Below are 19,071 nucleotides of genomic sequence, written 5' to 3'. Positions count from 1 at the left end.
TAGTCACACTAGGTTTTGGCCGCAGTACGCCCTTCTGGGAAACGGGTATGCAATTGCGATAGTGATGCTTTCCTTCCATCGGTTTTAGTGCACAATGTATCGGTCAAACAAAACCAAAACGGTTGTCAGTTTTTTTTTTGTCAGCGACTGGAAGGCTGCTTTTTCGTACGTGGATATTTTGGTTTACCTGGATAAATGAAACTACAAAACATTTTCGAAGCCTTTTGACGTTTGAAATGTGGACGCAAAATGGCCCCAAAAGTCGGCGCGCCCTAAAACCGCAATCATCATCGACGTTTGAAATGGGCACAGGAATGCGATGCTTCCAGCTGAAATATACGTGGAAGCTCGTCAGTCCGCTTTCGTTCGGAGGCGTTCTGAAAGCGTCCGATATTTGGAAACGTGCTCGAGAAGGAACTGTATTTAAAAGACAGTAGAACATATCCCACACAAAACAGTATCCATTGGAACACCATAATGTCACAGCAATTTTGTCCCATATGTCCTCACATAGACATAGCAAACAATCCATGGAATGGTCATACTTGCAAAGAGAAAAAGGTAATGCGCATATGTGGGGCTGCGCAAAATACCCACGGCATAAATAAAAATACGAACAGACCGAATGCCAGCATGGTGCCAAAGAATGTGAATGTTGTCCATTGACGTGCCTTTATGTTGTTCAAGTGCTTTTTTGTAACGTTCAGTTCTTGCCTTCCGTGCCGTGATGTCCTCTCCCCTCCCTGGTCACCATCCGCCGCGACCCCTTGTTGTGACCCCTTTTCGTGATCCCTCGCCTCGACCCACGTTGAAATACGGATCGTGCTTGGCGTGCCTTTGGTCTCCATGTGAGCCTGTCTCGGTCCTGTGCGGGGTTTAGATGCAGAGCACGGCGTCGGTCGTGCTCTCCTCGATCCATGTCAGCGCCGATGTGACGCGTGCAAACACGTCCGGAGTGTTGGGGTTAGCGCAAGGGCTGCCCAGCGATGTGAGCCCGATGAGCGTGTAGCGGTCGGAGACGGACGTCACCAGCGGGCCGCCGCTGTCGCCGTTGCAGACGCCCTTGCCGCCGGAGGGGAGCCCACCGGCGCAGATCATGCTTTCACGCACAAGGCTGCCCCAGATCTGCGTACAGCGCGTCTGCGTCAAGACGGGCAGCTCGACCTCGAGGAGCATGTCGGCCTGCGGCATGTTGGCCCCAACGCGGCCGAAGCCGGTGGCCACGGCCGTGACGCCGGCGTACGTCTGGCCGGCCTGCGGCAGGCAGACGGGAGCCACCCGGCTGTCGTAGACGATGGTGCGGTCCAGGCGCAGCAGTGAGAAGTCGTACCCGGTACTGGCACTAACAAACTGCGGGTGCTGCAGGATCTGGACGACCGGGTACCGGGTCTCGCCGTCCGGCACACTGATCCGGTGGTCGCCGAGCAGCACCTGGATCTGGGAGGCAGATGCTCCGGCCGTGCAGTGCGCCGCCGTCAGCACGTACCGGCTATTGATGACGCTGCCGCCGCAGAAGGTGCGCGTGCCACCGGGGCGCACCAGGCCGGCCTGCCACGGGTACTCGTTGACGTCGGTCTCGGTGCCGCCCACGACCCTGCTGCGCCGGTTGGCCTGGCCGCAGCAGGAACTGGTGGACGGCATCGTCGTCGTCGTCGGCCGCGTCGTGTTCGTTGGCTGCGTTGTCGTCGGCCGCGTCGTCGTCGTTGGCTGCGTTGTCGTCGGCCGCGTCGTCGTCGTTGGCTGCGTTGTCGTCGGCCGCGTCGTCGTCGTTGGCTGCGTTGTCGTCGGTTGCGTCGTTGTCATCGGCGGCGCCGTTGTAGCGACGGCGGGCACGGTGATGAAGCAGATGAAGCCTCGGCGTGTAACGCGGCGGTTCGTCCTAAACCGAATCCTCAGCGAGGTACTGCTTTGCTGGCGGATTCTGCCTGTTCCGCAGTACCTGACCCTATTTATAGCAAGCCAGTCAGCCGCACAGAATCTCCTTCTCTCTATATCGACGTCGGGGCAGCGGATGCGGATGGCCTGGTTCTGACTGCCTCGCAGGGTTATGTAGACGATATTGATGTTATTACGATAATTTCTGGGGTAACGAGGAGATGCAATATAATACCGACCAGGAGGAAGTCGCAAGACGTTACGGCGAGACCTCCCGTTAAGCTCGCCATTTAGTTTCATCTCGTTCACCCCCCGCTTTAGACTCACCCCGTGTACTCCCCGCTTCAGACTCAGCCCGTTTGCCCCCCGCTTTACACTTAGCAACAAAGCCGCCGCCTCCAGCCTCTCTTCTGACTTGGCAGGCACGATTTGTGGATCAAAGGCTAAAGGACCACGTGAAAAATCGTTCCCGTTCAACGCTTCAAGCGACAGGAGTGACGCGCTCTCATCTAGACGCCCACCGTCGCGGGACATTTCTGCCACTAGTTGCTTCCCCCGCTGAGAGGGCACGGCGAGGGAGCCACCCACGACCAAACACCACGTCAGGACGAGGGTGTTCATGGCTGGTTGGTGATCCGTGCAGCGTTGCAATCAGCTTATATGCCCCTTCAGCCGAGCACAGGTGTGCACAGGTGTCCGATGTCGTATCCGGTGCATCGACATCGCTGACAGTGCTCTCATGTCCGGGGAATTAGAGGTCATACAGGGTGTGGTTTCTAGGGTGGCCGCTGCACCAGTCATTATGTTCCGCAGAAACACATGTTTGGTGGTATTGAACCTAGGTGTGGGGAATCATCTTTCGTTTTTATTGCGCACGTTGTGACGAAAAGACCGGAACCGAAACCTAACCCGTGCCCGGCCGGGGGTCTGAGACAAGCGCGCCGGGCCGGGGAGGGGGAAGATTGACCTTCCCCTGTGATGTCCAACTTACAGACAGCGTATGAGAAAACAAAGATACCGTTTTGAACGTCTCGTCAAATCACGAACCACGCACCCGAGATTTGTGACCTTGTGTCAAATGTGAGATTACCAAAAGCCACGAAAGGTCAAAAACTGCCGTTTTGATGGATGCAGGTAAAACTTATGTTAAGGCGTCAAGATGCACGAGAGCACGGAAATAAGCGTTAAGGCTGTGGGGAGTCCATTCCGGATATTCCTGTCACCCTACACGGGCCAGGTCAAATCAGCTCATCACTCAGAATTGATCTACCAGGAGCCCACGAGAACGATATTTTTCTTGACAATGTGCTTCTGACTAAGTTTATTTTATTAGATGTAGCTGTAGGAAAACACATTTCAGACATCATATTACTACTTCAGGGTGACCTAGAGGTCATATGAGGTCAACTAAGGTCAGATTTACAACCCATGCAGTGACAATTTTTTAAGCGCTAACCCCGTCCATGTGACCGGTACTATACTTTTTGTGGTCAGAAATAGTGTATTTGACATCTATAAGTACTGAAGATCGCATAGCTGTTGTGCACATTATGCGTAGTCACTTCGACGCTTGGCAATGTATTTGTAACAAACTGAAAGCAGGTATGTTGGTACATGAAATCAGACGTCCTCGGCTTCACCAACACGGCAAGGGGGTGGTTACACGCGGCGCATTCGTTCATCTGGTCTCTCCGTTATTGGCAACATAGGCAACTGACCTTGGATGACCTATTGTGACTTCATTATGCATTGCAATCATATCTAAAAATGTTTTCAGGGGTTTATTCGAATTCTGCGCCCAAAATTACCAAGGAAAACCGCCTATGTTGAGCTCAGCACGCGCTTTACGGAAGGTAGCTATAGAAAGAAGTTGCGTCCTCTGTGGTCATATGATGGTTGTGCATGTAAGTTACTACTCTCTTCCTCCTGCACAACACCAGAATTACATAAAAAATCGTACAAGCTTGCATTACAGCGAATATGAGCGAATAGCGAAAAATGGCCTGACTTCAGGTCAATGACCTCACATTTTCCGAAAAATCTGAAATATGCAAATTGTGGGCACTGTCATGTTCTATTACTACACCAAGTTTAAACAATGGTAAATTATAAAAAGTTATGTGTGGGAATAATTTTAGCGATTGACCTCTTTGACCTGACCTAGGTAAGTGATTTTGCTAGATTAAAACTTGAAATACGCATAAAAGATGCTGCATCGATAGATGATCAGGTGATAAAATTTTGTGTCGCTACGAGGGTTGTTTTTGACCTGTGGTCGAAAAAAGGTAGGAAGAAGTGAACTTTTCCCCGGCTGGGCGCGGGTTAAGTATAACGAAAGCAAACTGGTTTTGCCAGTCGATGCTTTCCATGTAGCGTTATGCATAAGCGTACTTCTAATTTTACGAAATGCTGGAGATGCAACTGCGTTCCAAATTACCGATGAAGTTTTGTGCACCAGCCAGACATGAACACTCATGTCTTGTACAGGAGGTTCGTCTTCACGACACATTTGTGTCATTCAATGTACACTCGCATGAATTGTTTGGCTTATGCTATCTTGGTTATGTCTCCTGTGTTTTCCAAATTACTTGAACTATATGACGGCATAGTATGTCCGGAATCGGCTGTGGTTTTGCGAGCTAATACCGCATCGCAGCTTAACAAAAGCCAGCTCCACTTGGGTCATCAGACAGCAGTTTCCTGTGGTATTTGCGGCATGCCAGGTGGCGAGAGAAGCTCTCATCTACACATACACGCGAGCTTTCCTATGCACCAGACCCCAGCTTGCTCACCACTGGTCAGTAACGCTGAGGAAGAGCATAGATCGACGTCCATAAGCGTCAACGTTCTCAGCATCAAGCAAAACGCACAGCACTTTAGGTAAAGCATCTTCCTTGAGAGTCATGATTGTCACCACTATTCGCGGTCGGTAAAGACCAAGACTAAGCGACGCGTGACAACATTTGGCTGTTTAGGCGCTTTGACCGCATGACAATAAACTAAAAGCATATTTATCAGTATCAGAGGCCTTTAAAGCGTCATTACGACAATGTTTAAAAACAAAGGTGTGATGGGTGCTAGGGGTGTGGGGTCGTATTCATTTGAAGTTTCTTGGGCCTCCTCCTCCGCAACACCCACACACTACCTGCAGCTCAGTTCTTCGGACAAGACAGCAAGCCGCTCCAGCCCTCGATACGATAAAGATTCCAGTCAGCAGCAGCCAGCAACCAGCATCAGAAGAAAATAATTTAGGTGCTCAAAATGCAGTATTCAGTCCCATTGGCACGGATATTTTTTGTATCTATCTTTACGATCGTTTTTATAGCGCACATATTGACGGGCATGTTCTGTCAGCATCGTAAACAGGACTTTAAAAAAGCATGGTGACTACATGCTGGTCTTCGGTGTTGAGTCTTGCCATGCAATATCATGCGTATGCCGTAAACCAAATCTACAAGCCGAAGGATTGTTGACACGCTCGCCACCTGTTCGCATAGTTCCTTCAGTGTACGAATCCCTGCTACTGGCTTGTTGATCCAACAAGCTGAGCATAAAGCTAAGCATAGCTAGCAACGATTATGAGCATTGACTGACATTGACAGCATTTCACTGGAGCTTGCTGCTGGGTTCCCACGGCCGATGGACATACTTGTGCGTGCAGAGCCGGTACAAGAGACTCCCGGTACTGGTCGCTCCCAAGTGGGTTCTTCTGGAAGCTTGTACAGAAGCACTGAGATCCGTATTGTTCCTGTAAGTTTCGTACATTGCCAAAAATCCTGTTTTTGGCTTCCGCACAAATGCCATCTGCGCTCGTTTTTGGCAAGGTAATATGGTCTGTGCTTTCAAAGTCAGTACGAATTTACCTAGAATGGTACACCCAGAGGACAAAGCGCCCCAGAAGGTCAATCCGTCCCTCGACGGGCATCTTAGGGAAATACGAGCCTTACACACTAAGCCATGGTCAGAGACCCCTAGTCTTGGCCCGGCCAACGACGGTCTAACCATCAATGTCGTTCTCCCATCATTCGTCCCAGGCTAATAACGGAGCTTCCTCAGAGTTCGAACTGCCTTCGCGGCAAACTTGCCGTCTCCCTCATCCCCTCTATCTCCAAACCATATATATATATATATATATATATATATATATATATATATATATATATATATACAGGGTTGTGGCAAAGTGCTGCATCCAGTTTGTTGGGTGTCTGCTTAAAGACGGAGGAATAAGGTCGCCCATGTCCTGACACATTTAACATCTCCAAAGATATCACCAACATCACTTCACTTATACAAGACATTTGATTCGAGATCACTCCCGTGCAGATTGATGACATCCGCCACGTGCAGGTTTCACCCGCCACTCCGTCCGAGACCGGCTGTTTCAAGACTGTCGGCGCTTCTTTCACGAACGGGTGTTCTGCAAACACGTTTCCCGGTTGCTCGGTCGGTGACTCTGACAGTTCCCCATCTGCGGAAAAGCACCCTTAGCATAATAGTCCTTGCATAAGAATCATGCGCACGATATATGTCATTGGTGTAAGCACGTCTCTGGGTGTAGTCACTTTCCAGATATTGGTGAAACCATTTGACCTGAAATGATGTTTGTAGGAGGGAAAAATGTGGCCGACATGCGCTTTATGCTCAAAATCAAGGAAAATGTATATTTGCCAAGTTAAGCAATTTATTTTTGTTTCACGAACTATCAACTTTGTGAAATAATTACGTTGAGAACTTGCATCCCGACCCATATCTTTTTCATTCCGGCTTATTGTGGAGGGAACGACTGCGGCTACGACGGTGTGCTTCGGTGAGGTGATCCTGACGCTAACAGTGCCGGTGTATGAGTCCTTCCAAAAAGGTAGCGGCGCACACCTGAAGAAGCTGATCTGATTTGTTCTGAAACATGTCCTCCACATCACAGAGGCGGCCCGACCGACACTTCCGTCTTGCTGCGCACTGCAATATGTGAAAGCGGTTGGTTGGAAACAACCTGAGAGTCTTGAATCCGAAGGCAGTCGCAGGTTGTTGTATTGTGATGATGACAGAGTGTGATTGCGTACGACCGCGGTCTTGATCTGTCAGCGTCCATGCGGTGCCTGCGGTCCCTCGCGCTGCATCATGGGGAACGTGGTTCCCTGACAGCGTCATTGACTTCTCGCGATAAAATCGTTCTGAACCCGAGTACGCTGGAGATGTCAGAACACAGAGAGTCGTGTCTGGTGGCCACATCGCCTGCTGGCTCGCAGTTATCATTTGATGCTGTGTGACTGAAGTGCCACTGTGCCACTGAAGAGCCGCTGTGTCGTTTAACGTGTCTGACGCTGCAGCTACTTTACCGTGTTCTGATCAAGCTGTTAACCTGACTGTTACATGCAGTCCTGTCTGCCTGATTTCTTCGCTGATTTGGCATACGAAAGCTTCCGCTTAGGTGCCCTTTTCGCGTGATAAAAAGCAATATTATCTGATGTTTGCTCGTTCCTATAAAATTTAAAGCTGACGCATGAGCGAGCCTAGTGGAGAGACAGTGGAATGGCGCGGTGCAGGTAACAGATTCGCACGCTCTTGTTGACAGAGTGGTACGTGGATGGTGCTGGGGAGGTTTGCCCCCTGGTTGGTGAAACTAAGGAGGAGATGCAGAGCTAGTTTGTGAAACTAAGGAGGGGTCGTGCGAGCCTGGTATAAGTGTTGTAAACGCAGCAGGGAGGCTGTAGGAGAGACCAGTCCCGTGTAGTACCTGAGTGGTAAGTGTGTCGTTAACACCCGGTAATTTGGTTGGATAACTCGGCCACTACCCTGCCACTAACAAAAGTGGTAACATTCTCTGTCAGTGAAAGCTATATAAAAAAGAATGGAGCCTTTGGCACCAGAGTAACCTGGAGTTTGCCCAAACATAACTCCGTTCGCCGTACATGGTAGGATGCAAATATGTCATTTACCGCACGAAGCAATTGTGTCCAGTGCAGTTTAGAGAGGTGGCTGGTGAACTAGGTAAATCGGCAACATTAGCATATATAACATAAACATACAGTAACCATAGCGACGGACAATCATATTAGATCAACATCGTAAAAACCACATAGCATAGCGTAGAGTGCATAGCATAGAGCTACCTGAACTTTGTCCCAGCACATTTCCGTTCACCGAAGGTACGTGGCAAATAAGATGCTGCCATTTGGTTATCGCCTGAAGCAAATTTGTTCGGTATGCAAGTTTAAGCTCAACGCACAGAGAGGCGCAGCTCAACCACCACACTATTTACCCGCGTTGAGCCACGAAATGCATGTTATTCATGTTAGGATGCCGACATCCCCCCCATCAACTTCACTTCACGGGTGACTGCCTGGCGAACACCGACGAACTGTTGCCTGATAACTTGAGTAGAGTCCGCTTTTACCAGGCTGAAATGCGATATTAGCTTGCAAATATATGCACAGCTGCTGTCTCCTCGATGACCTGGCTCGTCATCCCACACGTGGGGCGATTCGGAAAACACAGCCGACGTAACGACCATAATGAAAGGCAAAGCTATTGGCGAGTCTGACATTGCATGACACCTGCCCCCCCCCCCCCCCCCCTCTGATCTTGGCATGACCTTCCCGCCACAATCCACGACAATTGAGAAGATGCATGGCTGCCCACACCTGGCTTGGACGCCGTTATGGATGCCTTTTACCCGGAACGTGAACAACGCACCAGCTGAGCCGCCAACCTTCACCGTAATAACTCTGGCTGCCGCACGTGGGAGCTGTCAACGGGGACAGTACACAGGGCGCGTCGCCTGACGCCTGTGCTCGGTTGGAGGGGCAGATAAGCTGACTGAATCGCTGCAAGGATCGCCGACCAGTCCTGAACACCCTCGTCCTGACGTGATATTTGGTCCTGGGCGTCTCACTCGCCCTAGCCTCTCAGCGGGGAAAGCCAGTACCAGTAGACGTGTCCCCCGACGGAGCGCACCTACACCTGACTGCAGCCCCCTTACCGCTCAAATCGTTACCTCAGAGCTGGAGAGCACCTCTGCTTCCAGCCGTCGAGTTGCAGGCCTCGGCTGCCACGTCAAGAAACGGTAAGGACGGCGTCCCTGCTACCAAGTAAAGAGCTGGAGGGAGCACCACTGCTTCCTGCCGTCGAGCAGCAGGCCTCGTCTGCCACGTCAGGAAACGGTGAGGACGGCGTCCTTACTACCAAGTTAAGAGCTGGAGGGGGCACCTCTGCTTCCAGCCGTCGAGCTGCAGGCCTCGGCTGTCACGTCAGGAAACGGTGAGGACAGCGTCCCTGCTACCAAGTAAAGAGCTGGAGGAAGCACCTCTGCCACTGGAGCCGGCCTCTGACGGTGCAGCAACTCCCCTACCCTTGCGGCGGACGCTGAGCGAGATGTCCGACCGTGCCACCTTACGACTCCGTGCTGACCCGCGAGCCGCTAGTTCTTTTGGCTCCACCACTAGCAGTTCTTATGGCCCCTGCTGAGGCCAGGTCGACCGGCGCAGCAGGGTCGTAGACGGCACTGAGACCGACGTCAACGAGTACCCGTGGCAGGCCGGCCTGGTGCGCCCCGGTGGCACGCGCACCTTCTGCGGCGACAGCGTCATCAACAACCGGTACGTGCTGACGGCGGCGCACTGCACGGCCGGAGCATCTGCCTCCCAGATCCAGGTGCTGCTCGGCGACCACCGGATCAGTGTGCCGGACGGCGAGATCCGCTACTCGGTCGTCCAAATCCTGCAACACCCGCAGGACGTTACTGGGGCATCTAGATCTGGGGCAGCCTTGCGCGTGAAAGCATGATCTGCGCCGGTGGGCTCCCCTCCGGCGGCAAGGGCGTCTGCAACGGCGACAGCGGCGGCCCGCTGGTGACGTCCGTCTCCGACCGCTACACGCTCATCGGGCTCACATCGCTGGGCAACCCTTGCGCTAACCCCAACATTCCGGACGTGTTTGCACGCGTCACATCGGCGCTGACATGGATCGAGGAGAGCATGACCGACGCCGTGCTCTGCATCTAAACCCTGCACCGGACCGAGACAGGCTCACATAGAGACCAATGGCACACCACTCACGATCCGTATTTCAACGTGGGTCAGGGTGAATGGTGTTCGGGGAGGGGAGAGGACATCACGGCAAGGAAGGCAAGAGCTGAACGCTACAAAAAAAAATCGGCTTAAAGGTATAGCAGCACGTAATGACATTACCGCCACGTTCATAAACACTATGCCGACATCCCCCCTGCTTGTATCGTAGGGACCGAAAAGGTACGTTTATGCTGACAGTACTTTTGCAGTCCCCACATGCTTATTATTTTCTCCTTTTTCTGCCCCAAATGTGCCCATTTCATGGACTGTGTGTCACAGGATAAGACATATGGGACAACATGGTTGTGGAGTAGCGTCGTTCTAGTTAATTGTGTTCTGCATGATAAGCCCAAAGTTTTCATGCTGAGTTATGAACCTTCAATATACCAGGAGGCACTGGTATAAGGATGATATAGTGCTGGTTTTACGATTACGTTGGTGGCAACTATTATTTTGAGCTGCGTTATCCTCAAGAGTAAAAAAGTCGTTGTTAACACTTTGGCATCGTTTAACCAGAACATTTTTGTATCTTGAAGATCGTTGGCTTAACACAAGAACTTTGAGCCCACAATTCCAAAAAAACATGCGCTGAAGGCCTTTATCCTTGCATATGATGTTACTGATGTTTTGCAGGGGATATATGTTTATGTCTATTATATACGGTATGTTGTATACAGAAAGCGTATGCCTATTTTTCTCAGAAGGCTTTCAAACATTGAACGTTTTTGCAATGCGTACGAAATGAAGCCGGCTGCCGGCTCTCAACGCAGATTTAAGCCAGAAATACCGAACTGCCATCCATTTTCACGCGTCAAAAACGGGGTATTGAAGGGAAAGCAGCTTTGGTAACTTTCATAATTAAAATCACCCAAAATAAAAGTGAGCAGAACATGCTTGCTTGAGAAAGCGCCTTTTTAGCCACTCACAAATTCGGCAAGCCAGTTAAATCAATATCTTTTTTTTTGTTTGGCCACCGCGCTTTGCACTGAAAATGATAAAGTGAAATTATTACAGTCGCAATCGCACGCTCGTTTCCACACAAAAGCATATTGCGACTAAAACATTTCGAAGCCATTGCAGGCAAACAACAAATTATACCCGTGAAAGGAGGCAATAACAAAAAAGAACTACGATACTACACAAGATTGAAGATTGCTTGAAGAATGCACTTGTCGTGCTAGCGTTATTGGACAGGTGCTTAGTTTGTAAGTTGCTCAGTGCATTTGCAAAAGACATTATTCACGTAGATAAAACAGTATCAACAGCCTGGCTTCTCGAAAAACAAACCAGGAGAATGGAGGCGTAGATGTACTGACATTTCGGCAACATACCTTTAGCAAAACAGTATCATAACATATGGAATAGCATATGTAAGAAATGGTACAATCAACTACAGTGCAAGTCATTGACCAGCCTTTAAATAAAAATTATTGCATTTTCTGGTACCTTCTGGCTTCTGTTTCAGTTCAAGACGGCCTAAATACGAAGGGAAGTGGTTCCTTATTGTATATAATTCCCCCCCCCCCAAATTGTTCTTTTTGGAGCAGAGGTTTTTCACTAGCAGACCTCCACGTCGGAGCCAAAAGCACAACTACCCAACCATTACGGCTGTGTATGCTCCTACCTGAGTGCTACCTAGGTAAGAACATTGAGTGCGCTCATTTTTTCCAGTCTGATGGACTCTTCCATTGACAGCGAAGGATTTTGAAAAATATGTCGAAGGCGAAGCATTCCAAATAGAAATTGGTTAAAGTTGGCTGCTAAATGCCGCCATAATCCAGCACGACGGTTGATCTGGAGCTTTGTTGCCGCTGGGCGGTTTTGCGCTGGCGGCTGCTTGGCCAGGGGCCGGCAGCTATCTGACAAGCTGATTTGGTGATCGCGGTGACACGTGACTAACGCAGAGTCCCGCAACTGACTACTTCTGGGTGTGAAATAGAAAATCGAGTTGTCCCTTTAAATACCATCATTTTAATGTAGGGTTTTCGCAGGATCCTAAAAAACAAGCCAATTTCCGAAGATCGTAGTGAATTCCCCAGGGTCTCATTGCTTGAGCTTGATTGCTTGGAACCCGTTACTCGGGTAGCACCTCACTCCTCTGTGTAAAAAGGCATGTCTTGCAAATGATGTTACAAAATCAAACCAATTGTAATACCCCCTCGATATGTGCAGATAGTTGTATCATTCACAGTACTTTCATCGTTTTTCTCCCGATCAGTATTTTCCCGTTATCTCTAGCAATTGTACGATGTGATCGCGTAAACAATCGTGTCGCAATGGGTCGCGTTCGCGAGTTTTAATTGCACTTAACAGTCTTGCATTATCGACAAATGCACAACTAAACCTGTGTAATAAATTGAGCGTCTACGAAAGCCAATGCAGCGGGCCCCTGAACGATCGGGAGTGCCTCGGCAATACCGAAACCCGCAGCCAGAGAGCATAGAGCTCCGAGCGAATGAGAAGGACTTAAAACCAGTGCGGATGGCCCCGGACGATCTAGAGTGCAGCGCGATCCAGTATGAAGTATCTAAGACGATGTGACGGGCCCCTGCACAATCAAAAGTGCCCGGTGGATCCATCGTGAAGGGCCCCTGGAGGGAGAGCAGGACCCTCCGCAAGTGAGATAAAGTGGGAAGAGCTCTGCACCAGTGTAGAGGGCACCCAAGCATCGAACGTCTCGGTAAAGTACCTTACCTGGCCCTCAGGAATAGCGCAGGGCCGTCCGAGCAAGTGGGAAGAACTCGAGACTATCGCGAACGTTCTCTGAGCGACTGAGAGTTCCCGGGAACTAGCCAATGGGGCTCCATGCTACCGTCGTTACAGTTTTCCGGCAAATGCAAAGAATTCGTGAAAGACCACTGATTAATCGAGATCGCCCGGCTGACCATAGGTCCCCCGACAGCACCGTCGGGACCTCCGAGCAGATGCGAAGAGCCCAAGGGCAGCGTGGAAGGCCCTTTAACAATCGAGGACACCGAATAAATCGCCAACTTCTCGCATACCATTTCGGAGCCAAAGGCATTGCCCGTGGCCCCTTTGGATATAGCAGGGGGGGGGGGGGGGGGATGGGGGATATCTGATCAGCAGAGAGGGATTTGGTTAAGTGCGGGAGCATTCCCTCACACCGAAGAAGTTAAAAAGGTCCTGTCATGATTCCCAGGCAGGTACTGAGCCAGAATGCTGTTAAGGAGAGGCACCGGATTGAATGGGTCCTTTTCTCGAAGGTCCCTAAACAAATTAATTCCTCGGATCTAGCCCATCTTATGTCGAAGGGACCGAATGACCTCCTTTTAATTGCATTCGCGCCTTCTTTAACTGCTGTCAAAACGAGAGGCTACCAGATGGCGCAGTTCTTCTTTCATTTGCAAGTCAATAAAATGGAGGAACCAGACATTAAGTGATTTTATGGAATAAGCCATCAGCGCTATTAATTTTACATGGTTCCGTCGGCTCTTCCTAAACCGATAATAGTGAGGGCGCTGCAATATATATATATATATATATATATATATATATATATATATATATATATATATATATGGCATGGGGAGGGACTGAACAGACACTGAGCACGTCACCTGTTGACTGAACTTCCGCGTAGATCGAAACGGGGTCCAATATTTGTGTCGATCTCACCAACCCATGCTCGACAAGGAATGTTAAATGTTCACCTTTTCTCAAGAATCAACTAGTGCCAAATACATCAAGAAGTCATGTGAATGCATACTATCATTGCTTACTAAAAACAACAACATCTAGCATTGCAATCTCCACAGGCCGAGAGTCATTGAACAGCTAAGATCAGGTGGCTGGGTGACTGAAAACGGTCCAGTAACCGATGAATCAATTTTGAAATGCTTTATGCTGTATGTCTGTCGAGTTTTGTTTTCATTGGGCGTGTGATACACCTGTACTCGCTTTCTTTGGTGTCTTGACATGGCCACTGAAAGGTCTACACGTCAGTGGCCTAGCCAGGAATCTGCCCAGGAGGGGCCCAACCGAGTCCTAGGGGGATCTTTCGGCTAAGGCCCCCTCTTCATCGCTGTGAGAACGTTGATTTTGGATTCAGAGGAAATTTTTAAGGTCGAGACTTTATTTTATGTCTCGAGGCCCGTTTAGAAATGTATTGAAGAATGTGAGAGCATCATAGACTGCCGAAAAAGAACTGGGCCGTCGGTCCAGGGACTCACAGCCACCTCCATAGGGTGGTCACGCCCCCCCCCCCCCCCAAAGCTCCACAGGCCCCGCCACTGCTGGACGTGTTCCAGCACGGAGTCAAAATATACGCTTACAGTTATGAAAATAACGGAAAATATCTCGCGCTCGCGAACCTTTAGAAGACAAAACGTCGACGCCTGCCGCCGCTGCTACCTCCACTGGCCGCGTCGTGGCGGACTCACGGCCAACGCCAGGCGGCGGCCGACATACGGACGAGAATGACCACGTTCGAGAAAGTAGGGCCTTCGAACGCTCTACCATGACATTAGTTCAGTGCGACGGTAGATTTCACCCGCACGCTTTTCGAATTGATGTTCGGAACGGTTTAGCGTGTGCAGCACCAGGGGCGACGCAGCAAGGGGGAGGGCAGGAACAGAGAAAACAAGAGTGTGTATTTGCGCCACACACATTTTGTGGGGCCATTTTGCCTAAACTTAATATTTCGCAACTCAGGCAGGTTACGTAGAGATCAGGGAGGCCCCTGTTTCTGTGCTAAGGGGCACTAAATTGAGCCGAGAAGAGTCTTTTTGCATCAGGGGACCCGTTTCTAGATCATGATCACCTTTATGAGCCACGAGCCTAAATCACCTTTATGAGCCACGTAGCCCACGCTATGGACAAAAAGCACAATTCTGGTTTAAGGAAACCATTTGCTAGCTTGGGAGACCCCCGCTGTGAACTAGGAGGCCCTGCTCTGAATAAGGAAGCACTCGCTGTGTAACATGAGGCCCATTTTCTGGCACAGGGGACCCTTGTATGCATCGGGTGACCGCAGTTCGGAATCAGGATCCACTATTTTGGGATAAGGAAGTCCTTTGCTGATTTTGGAGGCCCATTTGCGAATCGGAAGGATCCTGCTCTGGATCAGATGGCCCTTCTATGCATCAGAAGGCCCCGCCGTTCTGGAACAAGGGTACCTTTTGCTATAGAGAGAGAGAAGACCACACCTGTTAAACAGGAAACCCATATTCTGGATTTTAGTCGTTGACAGTTTTAGGAACATATTTTAATATATGTAACAATTTGCAAAGAAAGCACATGACGTCGCTGACCCCCCTTCTCAAACGTAACACTGCCCAGGGGGACCCATGTGGGAAAGCTTTATTTTGTCCAGGAGGCTTGATGTAAAATCTCACCCGCAACTCAAATCCCGTGACGACGCCCAGCTGTGCGACACCACAAACCCTTGAGGAAATTGTGGAACATTTGCTGCTCGTGTTGTTGGAAATACTTTGCACAGGTGAAATTTATGTCTCAGTCAGCCTAATATGAATTTATTTTTGGAGGGCTTTCGGAATAATTATTTCTGGACACATGGTCTCTCATTAACAGTCTGCCGGCCGCCTGATGTAAGCTGCGGCAGCCAACGCTGCTCGAGTGTGACTGAAACGACGGACATTGTTTGCCTCTAGAGGTTTCGAGCGCACGTGGTCGCAGCTATGCTACACCATTTCCTCACCAGTTTATTTTTGCAAAAGAATGAACTTTTTCAGTCAAACATGTGCTGGCGATGTCGATGCAACTGCCGGCTTCCATTCTGGCGGCACGGGACCGGAGTCCCCTGTGTGATCCGGACACCCTCATAGCGACACATCATACATCAGTTCCGTTGCTGACGGGGGAGGTGCTCTGACCGGGGCAAATAGCCGCAGATCAATGCAAGGGCCTCCGCAGACGCCAAATGATCTCTTACCAGCGCAGAGGATCCAAACTCCAGTTCGACTCATCGGGCCCCTGACTCACACGGGCGAAGAGCCCCGTTTGGTCTTGGGGCTCCTGACTTATACAGGCCCTTTCACTGTCTCATTGTTAATTTGAACATTTTCATCGTGATTTTTCATAGATCCTCCCACTGTAAGAGAACCCTGACCAAAGCAACAGGTCCTCTGAATTTGAGGTCCCGTACATGTCTCCGTTCGGCGAATGTGCTCCTGGCTGACTCGGAGCCCTCAACAGACACATAATTCCCTGTAAGGCAGTGCGAGCTCCTGAACAACACAGGGTCCCCTCGTTGTTTCAAGTGTCTTACCAATATTAAAGGCCTCCAGTGACAATTGTGGGCCACTGCCTTGTCGTCGTTTGGGGAATGAGTCACACACCAAGAACATGACCCAGACCCTGCCCCAGACCGGTCTTGGCTCCAGGGGGGTACAGACCAACGCAGGGCGCACGTTACGGTTCGGTTCAGATCGGCTCAGTTTTGGTGGTCTCTAATCGGCAAAAAAGCCCTCATCGACCCAAGGGGCCCGATCGGCGCAAGAGGCCCTCTGACTGACATTTGGGGGCTCCGTACTGCGGGTACAAGTCCTTAACTACGGCCTCCAACCGGCTCTCCAGGCCCTATATTCTGGCCCCCTACCGTACTAAGAGGTCCCTTGGGCCCCTCGTGTCCTGGGGAGAGGGCAAGAGCCTTTTTCCCCCTGCCCGCGCCCCTGTCCTCAGGGCAATTATATTGGGACCATGATAATGGCCTAACAGCGTTTTGTAGTGTGATATAATACACATATTGAATGTATTTATGCGTTACACATGATTAATGTCTAACATCTTATGTCGATAATTGTCGGCAAACAATGCCACTGTTTATCCAACATATATGAAATAAGTCCTATACATTCAAGACCATGCAAATGGCTCAGTATTTAGACAAGCAATGTTGTCCATCACTAAAACCGTAGGTTGCGAGGCTGCGACAGTTCATGCGCGGGTGGCGTAGCCAGCCGGTTTGTGTGTTGTGTGTGTGAGCGCGTCGACGCGTGTCCTTATGGAGCGCACTTGCTCCTCGACTGAACTTTCATTGGGTGTGACGGGTAGTCGGGGCTTTCGTGTTTGAGATAATATTGACTTTTTTTCTATCCAGCTGCAAACCTGGAACAGAAAGGTGAGATTTTGCGAGCGGGTAAGCGTGTTCTGCTGTTCGACATGCTGTGTAAATGTTTTGAAGCGTTGGTGGTTACGTTGACCAGACTACAAGGAATGTATGTTTTCCTGAACTTGTCCACTTGAGCAGAAAAATCAAGACAGCAATTCAAGTGTGTGTGCACGGGAAATGTGGGCATTTAAAGTTCGGTGCAGACCACCACCAGTTATAGTGCAGGGTCAATGTGTCAAGGAATTATGATGTTTCAATGATAATTTCAGGAAAAAGCTCCTAGGAAATTTTTCATGCAAAGTTAATGTAAAATGCTGCCTAATTTGGCATGGTCTGAGAACAGCTACCTGTAGGTGAAGTTCAGTGTGCAAATGTTGCAGAAGTGCCTAGCACAGTAGGTTTCTTTGCAGACTGGTATGTTGGCTAGTCCATAAAAATCATGTCATTGCAGACATCTCTGGTATAGTGGTGAGGCTGTACAACAAATGACAGTGCATGTATTCAGTAAGTATTTGTGCCCTTAGTATGATGCATGGGTGCCAGCCAGACTGCAAAAATACATGTGATTGCAAACAGGTCTATCTTAGCAATGATATGGGGCAGAGGTTTGCCACATGTGCACATGAAATCAGAGCACTGATTTCAAAATATGACAATATTTCCAAATTATTCAACACCTGGCTGCACACATGCAATAGATTCAGTTCATTGATGTCACTGTGGCACCTGGGGCAGTATATGTTTTTTAAGCTGTACTGGTAGCACCAGGTCATTCTTGTTACTACAGCTAGCTGGCATAAGTAAGGCTTGGTGTCTTTTTCAAAGGGCCTTGGCAATCTTCTGGTATTTGCCTACCACACTGATCAAATGACCAACTAAAAGATTATCCCAGTCATCAAGAGACAATAGAAACCCATTGTTTTATGAAAAATCAGCAATGCTCAGCACGCACTTATCATGAGGTGTCATGAGGTGAGTGCTGGCCTAGGTTATAGGTATGGTATTTATGTTTTTTCAGAAGCTGGGCTGATTAACCATTAAGACTGCTATGAAATGCTTGTGTTCTTTTGATATGAGTACTAATGGTGCCTGGCCAATGCACCAAGCATCAAAACTGCACTTGCTCTATTTGGCATGCACTTGAGGTGGTGATTTGGTTGTTGGTTGTGTAAACAACTTAAGTCATTTTGGACTTATCCAGAAGAATGTGATAAAAAAGAACCTTGCATTGTTACCTGGGCCAAGGCAGATGGTTGGATCCATTCTCCAAAATATATTGTTGAAATGCGTGCATCCTGAGATGCACAAAATCCTGATCACAGAGAAATGCTCAGAGATGGATGATGCAAAGATGACCCAGTCTTGTTAATCTGTAGCATGGATGATACATAACCAAGGACATGAAGTGCAATAAGTGCAACCCATTTATCATCCACTGTCATTTAACATGTTCAGGGTATTTGGTTAGGATTAGTATAAGACACTAGGTCTATGATTGAAAAGTCTTTGTCAAATTCATGCAATGGAAACTACCTGGCCTTGGTCTCAACAAATGTGAAATAGTAATGACTGTAGTGATTTGACTTCCATGTGTCTTTGTGTAGCTCAACAACTGACTGCTTAAGCTGCAGTAACTGCCACATAGATGTGTTGTGTGGCTGTTGGATAGGCAACCACTGCTGTCAATCCATGTTTCTGGTGGAACTTGGACAGAAACCACCAGAAATATACCACCCAATGGCCTAGCCTCAATCTGCTTCACAGTATTTCAAGAGGGCTGATTCTGCACTTGATGAAATTGTAAGATTTAGTTACCTTCCTGAACAGTTGTTAACTTCCAGATGTGCCACATTGCCTGGGTATGGCAGAGAATGTGTGCGACCTTTTGGCAGATATATCCAATTATACTTGATGTGCACAAGGCATTTTAAAGATAATTTTGGTGTGCAGTATGATTTTAATTACTTTGTGTGATAAGGGAGGACTGCATGCTGCACAGTAACTGTCTTTCCTGATGTAACCTGCTCTATGTGGCAT

The 19,071-nt window shown here is 49.2% G+C and overlaps 1 protein-coding gene across 1 annotated transcript; it reads right to left on the bottom strand.

The window, feature by feature from the left end:
* Positions 1 to 876: 876 nt before the first annotated feature.
* Positions 877 to 9,874, bottom strand: LOC119102351 (chymotrypsinogen A-like). Its single transcript, XM_037225721.1, has 5 exons — positions 9,792 to 9,874; positions 9,391 to 9,531; positions 8,588 to 8,607; positions 1,905 to 1,939; positions 877 to 1,611 (listed from the first exon to the last, which is right to left on the bottom strand). The coding sequence occupies exons 1-5, from the start codon at positions 9,872 to 9,874 to the stop codon at positions 877 to 879; spliced, it is 1,014 nt and encodes a 337-aa protein (XP_037081616.1).
* Between the last annotated feature and the right edge of the window lie 9,197 nt (positions 9,875 to 19,071).

This window comes from Pollicipes pollicipes, unplaced genomic scaffold (assembly GCF_011947565.3).
Source record: "Pollicipes pollicipes isolate AB1234 unplaced genomic scaffold, Ppol_2.1 Scaffold_5724;HRSCAF=6776_pilon_pilon_pilon, whole genome shotgun sequence".
NCBI classification, from domain to species: domain Eukaryota; kingdom Metazoa; phylum Arthropoda; class Thecostraca; order Pollicipedomorpha; family Pollicipedidae; genus Pollicipes; species Pollicipes pollicipes.
This window is presented reverse-complemented; position numbering and strand designations above follow the sequence as displayed.